General features: G+C 37.9%; 1 protein-coding gene across 3 annotated transcripts in view; it reads right to left on the minus strand.

Annotated features, from left to right (window-relative positions):
- tbc1d2 (TBC1 domain family, member 2) overlaps positions 1–19,945 on the minus strand; it is a 50,068-nt gene that overhangs the window by 21,733 nt on the left and 8,390 nt on the right. For all 3 annotated transcript variants that reach the window (XM_061976551.1, XM_061976549.1, XM_061976550.1), the window contains 3 exons: positions 17,802–17,907; positions 7,219–7,348; positions 7,044–7,147 (listed from right to left, as the gene is read on the minus strand). In XM_061976551.1, the coding sequence (XP_061832535.1) occupies positions 7,044–7,147; positions 7,219–7,348; positions 17,802–17,907 (340 nt within the window). The remainder of the gene's footprint in view (positions 1–7,043; positions 7,148–7,218; positions 7,349–17,801; positions 17,908–19,945) is intronic.

Raw genomic sequence — 19,945 nt, forward strand, 5'->3', positions numbered from 1 at the left:
GATGTAAAGAAAACTCTCCAAACTCTGCCTCTGCTCATCATTCAGCACTGAAGGTACATTCACTCTGCCAGTTCTCTTATATACTCTTTCATTCTAGACTTCTAGAGTGTTTGATTATCACATCACTCTAAATGTATAGACTATAAAGTTCACAAACATAAAGAGGGATCCTAGTGGGCCAGGCCAATCTTTCCTTCTCTCTAAACTGAAACTGGGGAAATGCGTAGAGTGTTCTGGGCTTCAGTACAGTGTTGATCTCCTGAAGACATGATTTTATTTCACAATTCCTTGAGAGAAAAAAAAGGCCTGGTTAGGTGTGCTGTATATAGTGACATGACATTTAATCATGTCATGTGTGCCTTCCTTGGGTGAAGCCAGGTTTACAGCTACAGGTAAAAGCCAGTAAATTAGAATATTTTGAAAAACTTGATTTATTTCAGTAATTGCATTCAAAAGGTGTAACTTGTACATTATATGTATTCATTGCACACAGACTGATGCATTCAAATGTTTATTTCATTTAATTTTGATGATTTGAAGTGGCAACAAATGAAAATCCAAAATTCCGTGTGTCACAAAATTAGAATATTACTTAAGGCTAATACAAAAAAGGGATTTTTAGAAATGTTGGCCAACTGAAAAGTATGAAAATGAAAAATATGAGCATGTAAAATACTCAATACTTGGTTGGAGCTCCTTTTGCCTCAATTACTGCGTTAATGCGGCGTGGCATGGAGTCGATGAGTTTCTGGCACTGCTCAGGTGTTATGAGAGCCCAGGTTGCTCTGATAGTGGCCTTCAACTCTTCTGCGTTTTTGGGTCTGGCATTCTGCATCTTCCTTTTCACAATACCCCACAGATTTTCTATGGGGCTAAGGTCAGGGGAGTTGGCGGGCCAATTTAGAACAGAAATACCATGGTCCGTAAACCAGGCACGGGTAGATTTTGCGCTGTGTGCAGGCGCCAAGTCCTGTTGGAACTTGAAATCTCCATCTCCATAGAGCAGGTCAGCAGCAGGAAGCATGAAGTGCTCTAAAACTTGCTGGTAGACGGCTGCGTTGACCCTGGATCTCAGGAAACAGAGTGGACCGACACCAGCAGATGACATGGCACCCCAAACCATCCAAAGGAAATGCAAAATTTGCATGGTTGGGTGATGGTTTGGGGTGCCATGTCATCTGCTGGTGTCGGTCCACTCTGTTTCCTGAGATCCAGGGTCAACGCAGCCGTCTACCAGCAAGTTTTAGAGCACTTCATGCTTCCTGCTGCTGACCTGCTCTATGGAGATGGAGATTTCAAGTTCCAACAGGACTTGGCGCCTGCACACAGCGCAAAATCTACCCGTGCCTGGTTTACGGACCATGGTATTTCTGTTCTAAATTGGCCCGCCAACTCCCCTGACCTTAGCCCCATAGAAAATCTGTGGGGTATTGTGAAAAGGAAGATGCAGAATGCCAGACCCAAAAACGCAGAAGAGTTGAAGGCCACTATCAGAGCAACCTGGGCTCTCATAACACCTGAGCAGTGCCAGAAACTCATCGACTCCATGCCACGCCGCATTAACGCAGTAATTGAGGCAAAAGGAGCTCCAACCAAGTATTGAGTATTGTACATGCTCATATTTTTCATTTTCATACTTTTCAGTTGGCCAACATTTCTAAAAATCCCTTTTTTGTATTAGCCTTAAGTAATATTCTAATTTTGTGACACACGGAATTGTGGATTTTCATTTGTTGCCACTTCAAATCATCAAAATTAAATGAAATAAACATTTGAATGCATCAGTCTGTGTGCAATGAATAAATATAATGTACAAGTTACACCTTTTGAATGCAATTACTGAAGTAAATCAAGTTTTTCAAAATATTCTAATTTACTGGCTTTTACCTGTATGTTGTTATTATGCGGTTTGTTCCTTATGTATGTTATGTTGCAGCTATTTAAAATAGTTTTGTCAATTTGTTCTGGCCTGAAATAAATTGGCCCTTTGAAACATATCTTTGTCTTTGTGTGTTGTATGTAGAGCACATTGCTTAGCAGAGTTCAGTGATGCAAATGCATGTCAAGTTGATCAACAGATTGTATTAATCTCCAGTGCAATAACAGTACTGAAATGAAGGCTAAAAGGGCATTAATGGGAGCCTTAAAAAAAAAAAAGACAAAAAAAGAAGTAACTAAATAGTGTCGGAGGCAGATATTTACATATATCCGAATTTTAGTGTTACTTATTTTCTTTCATAGTCATATTTGAAAACAGCTCGTGTTTTCCATTTATTCTCTTTCTGTTTCTCTGCAAGTAAACTGTGTGTGTTAACCTTGAATTCTTTGGAATGTGTTTTGATTAGCATGTGTTTTGACTAGAGAGAGGAGAGAGGAGAGAGGGTTTTGGGGTCGGGAAGACAGACCATTTTGGCGGCGCGATAGAATGTTCTATGCTGGACTGGTCTCAAATGTATATCTGCAAAGCTTTGCCAATATATTACAAAATACCTATTCTGTCTCTGGTGGTTTTTCAACTCAGCTTTAAGTGTCGTAAAAAGCTTGGGAGCGACTTGTGACTTGAATTCCCTGGGAGGAACAACTGGTCCAAAACGCAACAATAGTTACTTTTCACAGTAACGCATTGCTTTTTGGTGTAAGTAACTGAGTTAGTAACTGAGTTACTTTTGAAATTAAATAACTAGTTTTCAGTAACTAACCCAACACATGTGTCAGGAACAGATGTGGAAGCAGATTTGTATAACAAATTCCTGCATAAAAGTGATAATGTATCATATTGTAGGTGTTTATTACACTTTGCATTCATAGTTTGCATGATTGTAAAAGAAGTCTATGGAGGAGCTGGTCTGAGAAGTAAAACATGTTGTTAATATTCAGTATTTTATTGTTCATAGTTAATATGTAAATCCAACTTTCTTTATTTTCATGTACATTTTGGGTGTCCCATTCAGTAAAAAACTGTAAAACTCCATTGTGTTTTTTTGAGGTGGTCTGTCATAACTTTTTTAGAACTCGACGGGACATTGTGACTTTTGGTATTAGTGTTCCTGGAAACAAGGGACAAACACACATATTGTACATCTAAATGTGTATATATCATTTATACACACATACTGTACATCTAAATGTGTATATATCATTTATACACACATACTGTACATCTAAATGTGTATATATCATTTATACACACATATTGTACATCTAAATGTGTATATATCATTTATACACACATACTGTACATCTGAAGGTGTATATATCATTTATACACACATACTGTACAGATAAATGTGTATATATCGTTTATACACACATATTGTACATCTAAATGTGTATATATCATTTATACACACATACTGTACATCTAAATGTGTATATATCATTTATACACACATATTGTACATCTAAATGTGTATATATCATTTATACACACATACTGTACATCTAAATGTGTATATATCATTTATACACACATATTGTACATCTAAATGTGTATATATCATTTATACACACATACTGTACATCTAAATGTGTATATATCATTTATACACACATATTGTACATCTAAATGTGTATATATCATTTATACACACATACTGTACATCTAAAGGTGTATATATCATTTATACACACATACTGTACAGATAAATGTGTATATATCATTTATACACACATACTGTACATCTAAATGTGTATATATCATTTATACACACATACTGTACATCTAAATGTGTATATATCATTTATACACACATACTGTACATCTAAATGTGTATATATCATTTATACACACATAATGTACAGATAAATGTGTATATATCATTTATACACACATAATGTACAGATAAATGTGTATATATCATTTATACACACATACTGTACATCTAAATGTGTATATATCATTTATACACACATACTGTACATCTAAATGTGTATATATCATTTATATACACATACTGTACATCTAAATGTGTATATATCATTTACACACACATACTGTACAGATAAATGTGTATATATCGTTTATACACACATACTGTACATCTAAATGTGTATATATCGTTTATACACACATACTGTACATCTAAATGTGTATATATCATTTATACACATTGGCTCTTCAGACACTTTTTTTTTCTCAATGTGGCCCCTGAGTCAAAATATTTGCCGAGCTCGGACTTAAAGGGACAGGTTTGTGTGGGTTCCATCTCCTCCCTCCTTCTTTCCAGGCTGCTTTGTGGGCTTTTTTGGAACCATATTGTCATGTCTGTGTAATCATGTTTTGTTTAGTTTAGTTATTGGACTCTTTAGTTTCTGGCTTTTCACTCCCTTGTCTTGTTTCCATGGTTACCCATTAGTTTCACCTGTTCCACGTTTGGACTCATTGTGCACTCTTGTTTGTCACCATAGCAACCCATTAGTTTTCACCTGCCCTCACGACTCACGCACCTGTCTTTAATCATGTCACTATTATTTAAACCCATTGTTGCCAGGAAGTCTCCCTGGCGACATCATACCCCTGACTCTCTGCTTCTCACTCTGTTTACCTCTGCGCACTTCATGCCATGTCAAGTAAGTTTTTTCTAGTGATGGGTTGATGAGGTGTCATGAAGCGTTTCGACACATTGCAAAACTGTATTGATACTGTGTCGATACTGTGTCACTAAATACTGACATCTGCTGGACATTAAAAATCCCTACAGGCAACCTATGGACCGACTCAACTGACATTGATTTGATGCCCTAGTACAGGGGTCACCAACCTTTTTGAAACCAAAAACTACTTCTTGGGTACTGATTAATGCGAAGGGCTACCAGTTTGATACACACTTAAATAAATAAATAAATATATTGTCATTTGTAAGTTACACGTAAGTGTGATTTAAACAAGAATAGCTAAATAAATAAATGTATATATATAAAAAAATGGGTATTTCTGTCTGTCATTCCGTCGTACATTTTTTTTTCCTTTTATGGAAGGTTTTTTGTAGAGAATAAATGATGAAAAAAACCACTTAATTGAACGGTTTAAAAGAGGAGAAAACACGAAAAAAATTAAAATAAAATTTTGAAACATAGTTTATCTTCAATTTCGACTCTTTAAAATTCAAAATTCAACCGACAAAAAGAAGAGAAAAACTAGCTCATTTGAATCTTTTTGAAAAAATTAAAAAAATAATTTATGGAACATCATTGGTAATTTTTCCTGATTAAGATACATTTTAGAATTTTGATGACATGTTTTAAATTGGTTAAAATCCAATCTGCACTTTGTTAGAATATTTAACAAATCGGACCAAGCTATATTTCTAACAAAGACATAATCAGTATTTCTTCTAGATTTTCCAGAACAAACATTTTAAAAGAAATTCAAAATACTTTGAAATAAGATTTAAATTTTATTCTACAGATTTTCTAGATTTGCCAGAATAATTTTTTTGAATTTTAATCATAGTAAGTTTGAAGAAATATTTCACAAATATTCTTCATCGAAAAACCAGAAGCTAAAATATTTATTATTCTTTACAATAAAAAATAAATAAAAAAATGTACTTGAACATTGATTTAAATTGTCAGGAAAGAAGAGGAAGAAATTTAAAAGGTAAAAAGGTATATTTGTTTAAAAATCCTAAAATCATTTTTAAGGTTGTATTTTTTCTCTAAAATTGTATTTCTAAAAGTAATAAGAAGCAAAGTAAAAAAATAAATGAATTTATTTAAACAAGTGAAGACCCATCCATCCATCCATTTTCTACCGCTTATTCCAAGTGAAGACCAAGTCTTTAAAATATTTTCTTGGATTTTCAAATTCTATTTGAGTTTTGTCTCTTTTAGAATTAAAAATGTCGAGCAAAGCGAGACCAGCTTGCTAGTAAATAAATACAATTTAAAAAATAGAGGCAGCTCACTGGTAAGTGCTGCTCTTTGAGCTATTTTTAGAACAGGCTGATCTGGTCCTTACGGGCTACCTGGTGACCGCGGGCCCCGCTTTGGTGACCCCTGCCCTAGTATATACAATAATATAAACCAAGTCATTGTATTTCATTTAGGATTATTTCATATCTTCATTTAAATAAAAATATATTTGTATCTTTTTTAGATACAGTCAATAAATAATGTGAACATGTATCAGAACATGGAAATCTAAGAGAACGTGTTGTGGATGATTGTGGACTGGGAATTTTTTTAATTTTATTTTTTTACACATTTTTATAAAAAAAAAAAAAAAAAAAAAAAGTTTTTCTGACGTATTACATTTTAGACGATTTCTCTTCTTAGTTATTATTTCTCCGGCTGTAGAAAAGAGCCACTCACAGGGCACAGAGTCAGCGTCAGTGCGACACAGTTCGCGTATCGGTCACGTGACCAAAACAGCTCATCATCGGTCACGTGACTTTCTAAAAGCGGTACGCGCACCGACACAGGGTTTCGCTCTATGAGCTCGACGCATGCGCCGATGCATCGGTGTTGCCGGACCCATCACTAGTTTTTTCTATTCATGCCACAGTTAGCGACTTTTGTTCATGTCCATAGTTTTTTGCCCACGTGCAAGTCTTTTTGTTTCGTTAGTCAAGTTTGTACTTCCGCCTTGAGCGCGCTTTTTGTTCCTTTGTTAGTGTAAAATAAATAATGTCTTCACCTTCACGCCATGTCTGGTCCAAATGTTCATTTGCACCACGGGAGAACAAACCACGCCATAGTCCAAGTCTTGACACATATTGAGTAAGAAAATAGACCAAACTTGTTGAATGGCAAGAAAGAAGCAGTGAAGGAAGTGACTTAAGGGGCTCTGCCTCTCCTAAATGTCCTGTACTGCACAGGAAGTGATGTCAACAAAATGAACCAATGAAGCTTTGGTACACCGACACATGCTTCACACACACACACCGGCATATTTGGTGCAATCTAAAAGTTTGTATATTGAAGAGTTTGCAAATAGAGGGGTTTGTAAATGGAGATTTCAGAGTTTTAGCCAATCTGTATTTCCTGCAATGTTGGTACTGGAGTGGGTTGTCCACATTACTGAAGTGGGTACTGGTACGTACCGTTAGCGGCAGAGTCCACTTGGTCCGGGGCTGGGTCTTGGACGTAAAAGACACTGTGAGTCCACTCCTGAGAAGACCTCTTACGTAGACTGTGCGCAGAGTTCCTGCCAAGGTGCACACAGAGTGTCGGAGAAGGTCTTCAGCATTGTGACCTGAGAAGGGAACATGGACTCACTGGATCTCGTCGAAAAGATGCTTGATGGACATGTTGGCGAGCGGTGTCCTTTGAGGGGCCACGCTGGCGGCCTCCTCACCCACCAGGCCCACGGGGGTCTTCAGCAAGGGCAGGAAGTGATCTGCACAATCTGTAGAGCCACAATGAAGGTTCTGGTAAGTACCTCGGTCTACAAGTGTCCCAGCTTACCAGCGTTTCCTCATACAAGCTTTATCTAAGCCAGGGGTGTCAAAGTCCTTTTCACTTTTATGTTGGGCCCCAGAGGGCCGCTTCTAACAGTGAATACTATTATTTTTTTATGCATTCTATTAGTAGATTTTTAAACAACTAAAATGTCAAAGGATATGGTAAGTTGCAATACTTTCACCTCACAATGCAGTGTATATTACTGTAAATGTAGTATATATTACTGTAAATGTAGTGTATATTAATGTAAATGTAGTGTATATTACTGTAAATGTAGTATATATACTGTAAATGTAGTATATATTACTGTAAATGTAGTGTATATTACTGTAAATGTAGTATATATACTGTAAATGTAGTATATATTACTGTAAATGTAGTGTATATTATTGTAAATGTAGTATATATACTGTAAATGCAGTATATATACTGTAAATGTAGTATATATTACTGTAAATGTAGTGTATATTACTGTAAATGTAGTATATATTACTGTAAATGTCGTGTATATTACTGTAAATGTTGTATATATACTGTAAATGTTGTATATATACTGTACATGTAGTATATATTACTGTACATGTAGTATGTAGTATCATTTCTTACTTCAAGCATGAAATAAAAAATCATGACTTTGACACAATTGTGTCTCATAATTAAAACAGATGACAGTCAAATGGACTTTGCTGTTTTATTGTCAATGAAACAATAGACAATACGTACTCATATAGTAGTACAGTTGGCACAGTACAGTAAACTAGTTAATAAAGTTAATATTGAAACATGTAACATGCGACATTTCAAACAATTTTGAACGGAAATAGTTCATGCACATTCAGGTAAATTCTTCCAAATTACAATTAAAAAAATTTGGGCCGGGGGCCGGGCTGTATATATGCGCACTAATTGACTGAAAGAGCACGCACTTGGCGCGATGATGTCATGTTGTCGATGGAAAAATGCATTTTTAGACAATATGATTTGCCTGAGCGGCTAGGAGACCCCGAGAGTAACAAGCGGTTGCCTTGTTGCCTTTCCATTAAGAACAATAAACTAGTTTTTAGTATAAGTTTGCTGGTTTATTTTTTTATTTTTAAATAACAAAAAAAAAATTAAAATAAAATTAAAATAAATAATAAAAAAATTAAATTAAAAATTAAAAAATTTTTTTTTTTAAAGTTTGCTGGTTTCAAGAAATGTAATGCCGAGCGCATATCATTATGTCAATATAATGGCACTAGCATTTACTTCATTTAAGAATATTCTTCAACATATTGAGAAAAAAAGGTCTCATATTTGCTTTTTCTACCAAGAAAAGTGCACTTGTTATTAGTGAGAATATACTTATTTTAAGGTCTTTTTGGGTTCATTGAGGTTAGCTAATTTGACTTGTTTTGGAAAGTCCTGACAAGCCAAATTTTCTTGTTTTATTGGCAGAAGTAAAATACCCCTCATTTTTGTATTTTTTTTTCTTGTTTTTGAACACTGACTTTTTGCAGTGTAAATGCTGTACATTATTATTACACAACTTCATAAACCTGCTGTACTACCATACTTGCCAACCCTCCCGAATTTTCGGGGAGACTCCCGAAATTCAGCGCCTCTCCCGAAAACCTCCCGGGACAAATATTTCTCCCGAAAATCTCCCGATTTTCAGCCGGAGCTGGAGGCCACGCCCCCTCCAGCTCCTGCAGTCGTAAGCAGACATGATTGTATTTCTTTATGGAAAAAAAAAAAAATACATCCAGCCATAGAATTATACATTAAAATAAACATATTTGAAATAATTAATTTTAAATGATCATAATAATTCATTTAAAATGACCATATTTAATTATTAAAATAATTGCTTGTTTATCAACAACTTTAGCATTTTATTCATTACATTTTGAAGCTCTCAGAAGCCAAGTTATGTTATATTCCTTAAGATTTATTTATGCAAGTTTGAAGTATCAATTATCTAAACACAGTTTTGTTTGCATATTTTCAGGATGTAGATATATATATATATATATATATATATATATATATATATATATATATATATATATCCATCCATCCATCCATCCATCCATCTTCTTCCGCTTATCCGAGGTCGGGTCGCGGGGGCAGCAGCTTAAGCAGGGAAGCCCAGACTTCCCTCTCCCCAGCCACTTCGTCCAGCTCCTCCCGGGGATCCCGAGGCGTTCCCAGGCCAGCCGGGATATATAGTCTTCCCAACGTGTCCTGGGTCTTCCCCGTGGCCTCCTACCGGTCGGACGTGCCCGAAACACCTTCCTAGGGAGGCGTTCGGGTGGCATCCTGACCAGATGCCCGAACCACCTCATCTGGCTCCTCTCCATGTGGAGGAGCAGCGGCTTTACTTTGAGCTCCCCCCGGATGACAGAGCTTCTCACCCTATCTCTAAGGGAGAGCCCCGCCACCCGGCGGAGGAAACTCATTTCGGCCGCTTGTACCCGTGATCTTGTCCTTTCGGTCATAACCCAAAGCTCATGACCATAGGTGAGGATGGGAACGTAGATCGACCGGTAAATCGAGAGCTTTGCCTTCCGGCTCAGCTCCTCCTTCACCACAACGGATCGATACAGCGTCTGCATTACTGAAGACGCCGCACCGATCCGCCTGTCGATCTCACGATCCACTCTTCCCTCACTCGTGAACAAGACTCCGAGGTACTTGAACTCCTCCACTTGGGGCAAGATCTCCTCCCCAACCCGGAGATGGCACTCCACCCTTTTCCGGGAGAGAACCATGGACTCGGACTTGGAGGTGCTGATTCCCATCCCAGTCGCTTCACACTCGGCTGCGAACCGATTTAGCGAGAGCTGAAGATCTTGGCCAGAGGAAGCCATCAGGACCACATCATCTGCAAATAGCAGAGACCTAATCCTGCAGCCACCAAACCAGATCCCCTCAACGCCCTGACTGCGCCTAGAAATTCTGTCCATAAAAGTTATGAACAGAATCGGTGACAAAGGGCAGCCTTGGCGGAGTCCAACCCTCACTGGAAACGTGTCCGACTTACTGCCGGCAATGCGGACCAAGCTCTGGCACTGATTATACAGGGAGCGAACTGCCATAATAAGACAGTCCGCTACCCCATACTCTCTGAGCACTCCCCACAGGACTTCCCGGGGTACACGGTCGAATGCCTTCTCCAAGTCCACAAAGCACATGTAGACTGGTTGGGCAAACTCCCATGCACCCTCAAGGACCCTGCCGAGAGTATAGAGCTGGTCCACAGTTCCACGACCAGGACGAAAACCACACTGTTCCTCCTGAATCCGAGGTTCGACTATCCGGCGTAGCCTCCTCTCCAGTACACCTGAATAGACCTTACCGGGAAGGCTGAGGAGTGTGATCCCACGATAGTTGGAACACACCCTCCGGTTCCCCTTCTTAAAGAGAGGAACCACCACCCCGGTCTGCCAATCCAGAGGTACCGCCCCCAATGTCCACGCGATGTTGCAGAGTCTTGTCAACCAAGACATCCCCACAACATCCAGAACCTTAAGGAACTCCGGGCGGATCTCATCCACCCCCGGGGCCTTGCCACCGAGGAGCTTTTTAACTACCTCGGCAACCTCAGCCCCAGAAATAGGAGAGCCCACCACATATTCCCCAGGCCCTGCTTCCTCATAGGAAGACGTGCTGGTAGGATTGAGGAGGTCTTCGAAGTATTCCCTCCACCGATCCACAACATCCGCAGTCGAGGTCAGCAGAGCACCTATATATATATATATATATATATATGTATATATCAGAGGTGGGACCAAGTCATTGTTTTGCAAGTCACAAGTAAGTCTCAAGTCTTTGCCCTCAAGTCCGAGTCAAGTCCCGAGTCAAGACAGGCAAGCCCCGAGTCAAGTCCAAAGTCAAGACTGGAAAGTCTCAAGTCAAGTCCTAAGTCCTGCATTTTGAGTTTCGAGTCCTTTCAAGTCCTTTTAACCACAGACTAATATATTAACACAGATTGTGTATGCTTTTCAAACGCTGTATTTATTTATTAAAACAAGTGCATTTTAAATTGCAGGAAAGAAAATTGTGCTGACATTGCACTTTATAATAGCACTATTAACCAGTCATTTTAAACATTAACTCATTCCTTTACAGAACAAACACATTGAAAAATAAAGTGCAAATGTACTTATTTGTACAAAAGTGTTAACATTGAAAAAACATGACATATACGTGAACATAACAAAAAAGTTGTACTTTTTATATGTCAGGGCCCTATGCTGCATTGCATTTGCAAAAGACCAAATTAGCCAAGAGTCTGTCAGTCATTTGTGCACGATGGGGGCGTAGTATGATGCCACCATGGCTGAAAACTCGCTCCACTGGAGCACTGGAGGCAGGCACTGCCAAGACTCTCATGGCCACTCGGAACAGTGAAGGAAGAGTCTTCATGTTCAATGCCCACAACAAAAGGGGGGAGAGAGTTGTTTTGGGTTGGTGCACTACTTGTAAGTGTATCTTGTGTTTTTTATGTTGATTTAATTTTAAAAAAAATAAATAAAAAATATTTCTTGTGCGGCCCGATACCAATCGATCCACGGACCAGTACCGGGCCGCGGCCCGGTGGTTGGGGACCACTGAGGTAAACAACCAACAGTATGTCAGAAAGCTAGCTAAAACGGTACACATCTTCATAATATAGTATACATTCTAACTGACCTTTATTTTACTATTTTTGTCTTTTTTTAGGTGGCTAAAATACGCGGTGCTGCTGACCGCCGTCTAACGTTACGTGTGATATATTGACTAACGTAACCCTGCTTAAAAAAAAATCACTGAACAAAAAGTATGAATAAGGTAGTGAACTGCAACAGATTCCCGTGTTTGCAATAACGTTATAACGTTAGCAGTGAGTTTACAGCCTCACTGATTTAACTACACAGCAAATAAAAGTCACGTTACTTAGCCAATAAACGTTATCTTACATTCAAAACTTACCGTTCTTTGTGCAACTTCAAATGCCGGACGAAGTTGGAAGTTGTTGCCTCTCCATCAGTCATTTTCGAACCGCATGTGTTGCATACTGCAAACCGTTTTGTGTTGACCACCTCGTAATTTTTATACCCAAACGAAATTATTTTAGGTATCATTTTTTGTTCACTGGCGTGTGGTTTGGACATGTCTTCTTCGTTGGTTGTCCTGCAATTTGATTGGATGAATGCTGTGTGATGAAAACAAAGTAGATCTAATTTGATTGGCTGTTGTACTGAGAGCACACCAGCTGACACACGCAACGCTGATAGACAAGTACACAATGAAAAATACGGAGTGCTCCCGAATAACTTTTTCATCTTTGGGTTTTGGGGAAAGTAGCAAGTCATGTCAAGTCATGTCAATTCAAAAGGATCAAGTCCAAGTGAAGTCACAAGTCATTGATGTTAAAGTCTAAGTCGAGTTGCAAGTCTTTTTACATTTTGTCAAGTCGAGTCTAAAGTCATCAAATTCATGACTCGAGTCTGACTCGAGTCCAAGTCATGTGACTCGAGTCCACACCTCTGGTATATATATATATATATATATATATATATATATATATATATATATATATATATATATATATATATATGAAATACTTGACTTGGTGAATTCTAGCTGTAAATATACTCCTCCCCCCTAACCACGCCCCCCCAACCTCCCGAAATCGGAGGTCTCAAGGTTGGCAAGTATGCTGTACTACATTCTGCTGTTTTCTATCTGAAAATGAGTTTTTCTTTGGAGAAGACATTCTGCTGTTTGGAGGCAAGCAGCAAATTCAGCTGAATTCAATCCATGTAATTACTTTTACTTTGAAGGCGAGGGAACTATTAAACTTGTGTGCTGTGATGCTGGCACCCAGAACTATCGCAAGAAAAAGCAAAGAGTTTCATAAGAGAAAATGACGTGTCACCACGGTGACTCATGGTGAAACATCTGTAGGACTGCACAAGTCCCTGCATGACTAGAATTACACCCTTCAACACGCAGTGAGGACATGACACATTTAGGGACTATTTCATGGACCTTGGGCAATAACATTCTTACTTGCAGTCAACTTGAATACCATTTCTTTCTTTCAGGGCCCATGCCATTATCACTAGTTAAATAGAAGTGATATTTGGAGGTAGGGTTGTACGGTATACCAGTATTAGTATAGTACTGCGATACTAATGAATCATATTCAGTACTATACCGCCTCTAAAAAGTACCGGTCCCCCCCCCACATCCCTGTTGTCGTCACGTGGTGACATTGCTGGTTTTAGGAGCAGAGGAGCATGTTGGGCAGCGCACACACACAGAGTACTTACAAGCAGAGAGTGTAGACAGAAAAGGGAGAATGGACGTATTTTGGTGTAAAAAGTAAATATAAAGGTGACGTTATAACACTGAAACACCCTCAGGAAGAGGTGCTTTAAGACATGGCTAACATCCATCCACAGTGTTTTACCTACTTCTAAATCACTAACCCTGGTCTCCATGGCGACAAATAGTAAGTTTCTTACAAGTACCATTATCACTGGAGGACGAGGAATAGCTAAACATGCTTCACTACACACCATAGGAGGATACAATAGCGCTTTTTAATATTCATATAATGTTTATTAAATCAGTAAATATGTCTCTGGACACATGAGGACTTTGAATATGACCAATGTATGATCCTGTAACTACTTGGTATCGGATCGATACCTAAATGTGTGGTATCATCCAAAACTAATGAAAAGTATCAAAGAAGAATAAGTGATTATTACTCCATGGGTGGATCTACACCTGACATCCACTGTAATGATACCAAGTACAAGAGTTTATCTCGTCGATACTACTATGATTACATAGATATTTTTTTAATCATCAAAACATTTTTTTTTTTTAATTCATATTATGTTTATAAAGTCGGCAAATATGTCCCTGGACACATGAGGACTTTGAATATGACCAATGTATGATCCTGTGTCTACTTGGTATCGGATCGATACCTAAATGTGTGGTATCATCCAAAACTAATGTCAAGTATCAAAGAAGAGAAGAATAAGTGATTATTACACCATGGGTGGATCTTCACCTGACATCCACTGTAATGATACCAAGTACAAGAGTGTATTTAGTTGATACTACTATGATTACATCGACATAAAGTAAGTTTCTTACAAGTATCATTATCACTGGAGGACGAGGAATAGCTAAACATGCTTCACTACACACCGTCGGAGGATACAATAGCTCACCGGCGTCAAAATGTAAACAAACGCCATGGGTGGATCTACACCTGACATCCACTGTAATGATACCAAGTACAAGAGCGTATCTAGTTGATACTACTATGATTACATCGATATTTTTTATCATCAAAAAATATATTTTTTAAATACATATTATGTTTATAAAGTCAGTAAAAATGTCCCTGGACACATGAGGACTTTGAATATGACCAATGTATGATCCTGTAACTACTTGGTATCAGATCGATACCTAAATGTGTGGTATCATCCAAAACTAATGTCAAGTATCAAAGAAGAGAAGAATAAGTGGTTATTACACCATGGGTGGATCTACACCTGACATCCACTGTAATGATACTAAGTACAAGAGTGTATCTAGTCGATACTACTATGATTACATCGACATAAAGTAAGTTTCTTACATGTAGCATTATCACTGGAGGACGAGGAATAGCTAAACATGCTTCACTACACGCCGTAGGAGGATAAAATAGCTCACCGGCGTCAAAATGTAAACAAACGCCATGGGTGGATCTACACCTGACATCCACTGTAATGATACCAAGTACAAGAGCGTATCTAGTTGATACTACTATGATTACATCGATGTTTTTTATCGTCAAAAAATATATTTTTTAAATACATATTATGTGTATAAAGTCAGTAAATATGTCCCTGGACACATGAGGACTTTGAATATGACCAATGTATGATCCTGTAACTACTTGGTATCGGATCGATACCTAAATGTGTGGTATCATCCAAAACTAATGTCAAGTATCAAAGAAGAGAAGAATAAGTGATTATTACACCATGGGTGGATCTACACCTGACATCCACTGTAATGATACCAAGTACAAGAGTTTATCTAGTCGATACTACTATGATTACATCGACATAAAGTAAGTTCTTACAAGTAACATTATCACTGGAGGACGAGGAATAGCTAAACATGCTTCCCTACACACCGTCAGAGGATACAATAGCTCACCGCCGTCAAAATGTAAACAAACGCCATGGGTGGAACTACACCTGACATCCACTGTAATGATACCAAGTACAAGAGCGTATCTAGTTGATACTACTATGATTACATCGATATTTTTTATCATCAAAAAATATATTTTTAAAATACATATTATGTTTATAAAGTCAGTAAAAATGTCCCTGGACACATGAGGACTTTGAATATGACCAATGTATGATCCTGTAACTACTTGGTATCAGATCGATACCTAAATGTGTGGTATCATCCAAAACTAATGTCAAGTATCAAAGAAGAGAAGAATAAGTGATTATTACACCATGGGTGGATCTACACCTGACATCCACTGTAATGATACCAAGTACAAGAGTGTACCTCGTCGATACTACTATGATTACATCGACATAAAGTAAGTTTCTTACAAGTACCATTATCACTGGAGGACGAGGAATAGCTAAACATGCTTCACTACACACCGTAGGAGGATACAATAGCTCACCGGCGTCAAAATGTAAACAAACACCATGGGTGGATCTACACCTGACATCCACTGTAATGATACCAAGTACAATAGCGTACCTAGTTGATACATCGATATTTTTATCATCACGAAATCTTCTTTAGTTTAAAAAGAAAAATCATATTATGTTTATAAAGTCAGTAAATACGTCCCTGGACACATGAGGACTTTGAATATGACCAATGTATGATCCTGTAACTACTTGGTATCAGATCGATACCTAAATGTGTGGTATCATCCAAAACGAATGTAAAGTATCAAAGAAGAGAAGAATAAGTGATTATTACACCATGGGTGGATCTACACCGGACATCCACTGTAATGATACCAAGTACAAGAGTGTATCTCGTCGATACTACTATGAATACATCGACATAAAGTAAGTTTCTTACAAGTAACATTATCACTGGAGGACGAGGAATAGCTAAACATGCTTCACTACACGCCGTAGGAGGATACAATAGCTCACCCGTGTCAAAAAACTGGATGGAATGTTACACTGAATAAAATAATGTGTGGGATTTGTAATATTAACAATGAACGATAAAACACTGAATATTAAGAACAACTTTCCTCTTCCCTTCCTAGACGACTGTCTCCAGATCAATCTTTCACAATAAAGCAAAATGCAACAAACAGGGTGAAACATGAACACAAAAGGACAAAAAAAAACCACCAACAGATTCCAAAAAAGAATCATCACTTTGTTGTAGAGATCCCTGACACTCACGTCTCTAGAAACAAACCCCGCCCACTCTGCAACTGTGACCTAGATGACCTTAATAACCCCTGTATCACTCAAAAGTGTTGTCCCGATACCAATATTTCAGTACCGGTACCATTGGTAGAAAATGGATTATTAATCTACTTGTTCATTTACTGTTAATATCTGCTTATTTTCTCTTTTAACATGTTCTATCTACACTTCTGTTCAAATGTAATAATCACTTATTCTTCTCTTCTTTGATGCTTTACATTAGTTGTGGATGATACCACACATTTAGGTATCAAACCGATACCAAGTAGCTACAGGATCATACATTGGTCATATTCAAAGTCCTCATGTGTCCAGGGACGTATTTACTGACTTTATAAACATAATATTAATTTTTTTTTTTAAACTAAAGAAGATTTTGTGATGATAAAAATATCGATGTAATCATAGAAGTCTCAACCAGATACGCTATTGTACTTGGTATCATTACAGTGGATGTCAGGTGTAGATCCACCCATGGCGTTTGTTTACATTGTGACGCCGGTGAGCTATTGTATCCTCCTACGGCGTGTAGTGAAGCATGTTTAGCTATTCCTCGTCCTCCAGTGATAATGCTACTTGTAAGAAACTTACTTTATTTGTCGCCATGGAGACCAGGATTTAGAAGTAGCTAAAACACTGTGGATGGATGTTAGCCATGTCTTAAAGCACCTCTTCCTGAGGGTGTTTCAGTGTTATAACTTCACCTTTATATTTACTTTTTACACCAAAATGCGTCCATTCTCCCTTTTCTGTCTACACACTGTGTCTGCTTGTAAGTACTCTGTGTGTGTGTGCGCTGCCCAACATGCTCGTAAAAGCATCAATGTCATGACGTGATGACGACGACCCTACAGTTTGGAGTGGGTATAGTATTGACTATGATTGATTAGTAGGGCGGTTCTACACTACAAGTCCAAGTACCTGCCATGTTGTTAGTGGAGTCACAGCAGGAGGTGACTTGTCGGTGCTGCCAGCGTCTGACCTGCAGCTGCTGCAACCAATAATGCATCACTTCCTGCGTCACCGCCTGGGGAAAAAAGGCGGCGTGTCAGACAGGAAGTAGGACGTGCACTGCAAAAAAGTCAGTGTTCAAAAACAAGGGAAAAAAAAAATACAAAAATTAGGGGTATTTTACTTGAACTAAGCAAAATTATCTGCCAATAGAACAAGAAAATTTGGCTTGTCAGGACTTTCCAAAACAAGTAAAATTAGCTAACCTCAATGAACCCAAAAATACCTTAAAATAAGTATATTCTCACTAATAACAAGTGCACTTTTTTTGGTAGAAAAAAAAAAAGAGACCTTTTTGCTCAATATGTTGAAAAACATTCTTAAATTAAGTAAATGCCAGTGCCATTATCTTGACATAATGATATGCGCTTGACATTACATTTCTTGAAACCAGCAAACTTATACTAAAATCTAATTTATTGTTCTTAATGGAAAGGCAACGAGGCAACCGCTTGTTACTCTCGGGGTCTCCTAGCCGCTCAGGCAAATCATATTGTCTAAAAATACATTTTTCCATCGATAACATGACATCATATATTATATACAGCACCGGCCCCCGGCCCAAATTTTTTTAATTGTAATTTGGAAGAATCCGATATAGACCGATACCGATATATACAGTCGTGGAATTAACACATCATTATGCCTAATTTGGACAACCAGGTATGGTGAAGATAAGGTCCTTTTTAAAAAAATTAATAAAATAAGATAAATAAATTAAAAACATTTTCTTGAATAAAAAAGAAAGTAAAACAATATAAAACAGTTACATATAAACTAGTAATTAATGAAAATGACTAAAATTAAGTGTTAGAGGTTAGTACTATTAGTGGACCAGCAGCACGCACAATCATGTGTGCTTACGGACTGTATCCCTTGCAGACTGTATTGATATATATTGATATATAATGTAGGAACCAGAATATTAATAAATGAAAGAAACAACCCTTTTGTGTGAATGAGTGTAAATGGGGGAGGGAGGTTTTTTGGGTTGGTGCACTAATTGTAAGTGTATCTTGTGTTTTTTATGTTGATTTAATTAAAAAAAAAAAAAAAAAAAAATAGATGCAAACAATCTCCGGCTGATCACGTCCATATGTTCTGGTCCTGCTCTAAACTATGTTCCTTTTGGGAGGACATTTTTGACACAATTGGAAAAGCATACGGTCAAAACTTTCCTCCCAACCCATTATCAGCCATTTTTGGCGTATGCCCCGATAAAGTTAAAGTTAAAGTTAAAGTACCAATGATTGTCACACACACACTAGGTGTGGCGAAATTATTCTCTGCATTTGACCCATCACCCTTGATCACCCCCTGGGAGGTGAGGGGAGCAGTGGGCAGCAGCGGTGGCTGCGCCCGGGAATCATTTTTGGTGATTTAACCCCCAATTCCAACCCTTGATGCTGAGTGCCAAGCAGGGAGGTAATGGGTCCCATTTTTATAGTCTTTGGTATGACTCGGCCGGGGTTTGAACTCCCAACCTACCGATCTCAGGACGGACACTCTAACCACTAGGCCACTGAGTAGGTTAACAACATGTGCCCGGTACCACTAAAACGCGCTGTTGCTTTTACGACCTTGCTGGCCAGGCGATTGATCTTGTTTAATTGGAAGCTGGCTCGCCCCCCATCACACGGCCGTTGGATTAGAGAGGTTCTCTACAATCTAAAACTGGAAAAACTTAGGTTTTCGCTAAAAGGCTCGGCTCAAGCATTTGAAAGCTCATGGAGTCCTTTTTTGCTGTATGTCAACTCTCTTGACCTATGCCCAGATGCAGATGAGGAATAATCTCCCTTCTATTTATTAGTATTATTTTATTCTATTTTTATTTTATTATATATTATTATTATAAAAAATTTATTTTATTTTATTATTATTAGATATTTTTTATATATATATAATTTTTTTTTCTTTTTTTTTTTCTCCCTCTCTCTCTCCTTTTCATCCCGTCTGTCTGTCTCTGGGCTCGTATGTGTGTGTGTGTGTGTGTGTGTGAGAATGTGTCTGTCTTTGTCGTCTTACTTGTTATATAATTGTGCCATTTGTCCCTC

The sequence above is a fragment of the Nerophis lumbriciformis genome, linkage group LG16 (genome assembly GCF_033978685.3).
Source record: "Nerophis lumbriciformis linkage group LG16, RoL_Nlum_v2.1, whole genome shotgun sequence".
In the NCBI taxonomy this organism is placed as follows: domain Eukaryota; kingdom Metazoa; phylum Chordata; class Actinopteri; order Syngnathiformes; family Syngnathidae; genus Nerophis; species Nerophis lumbriciformis.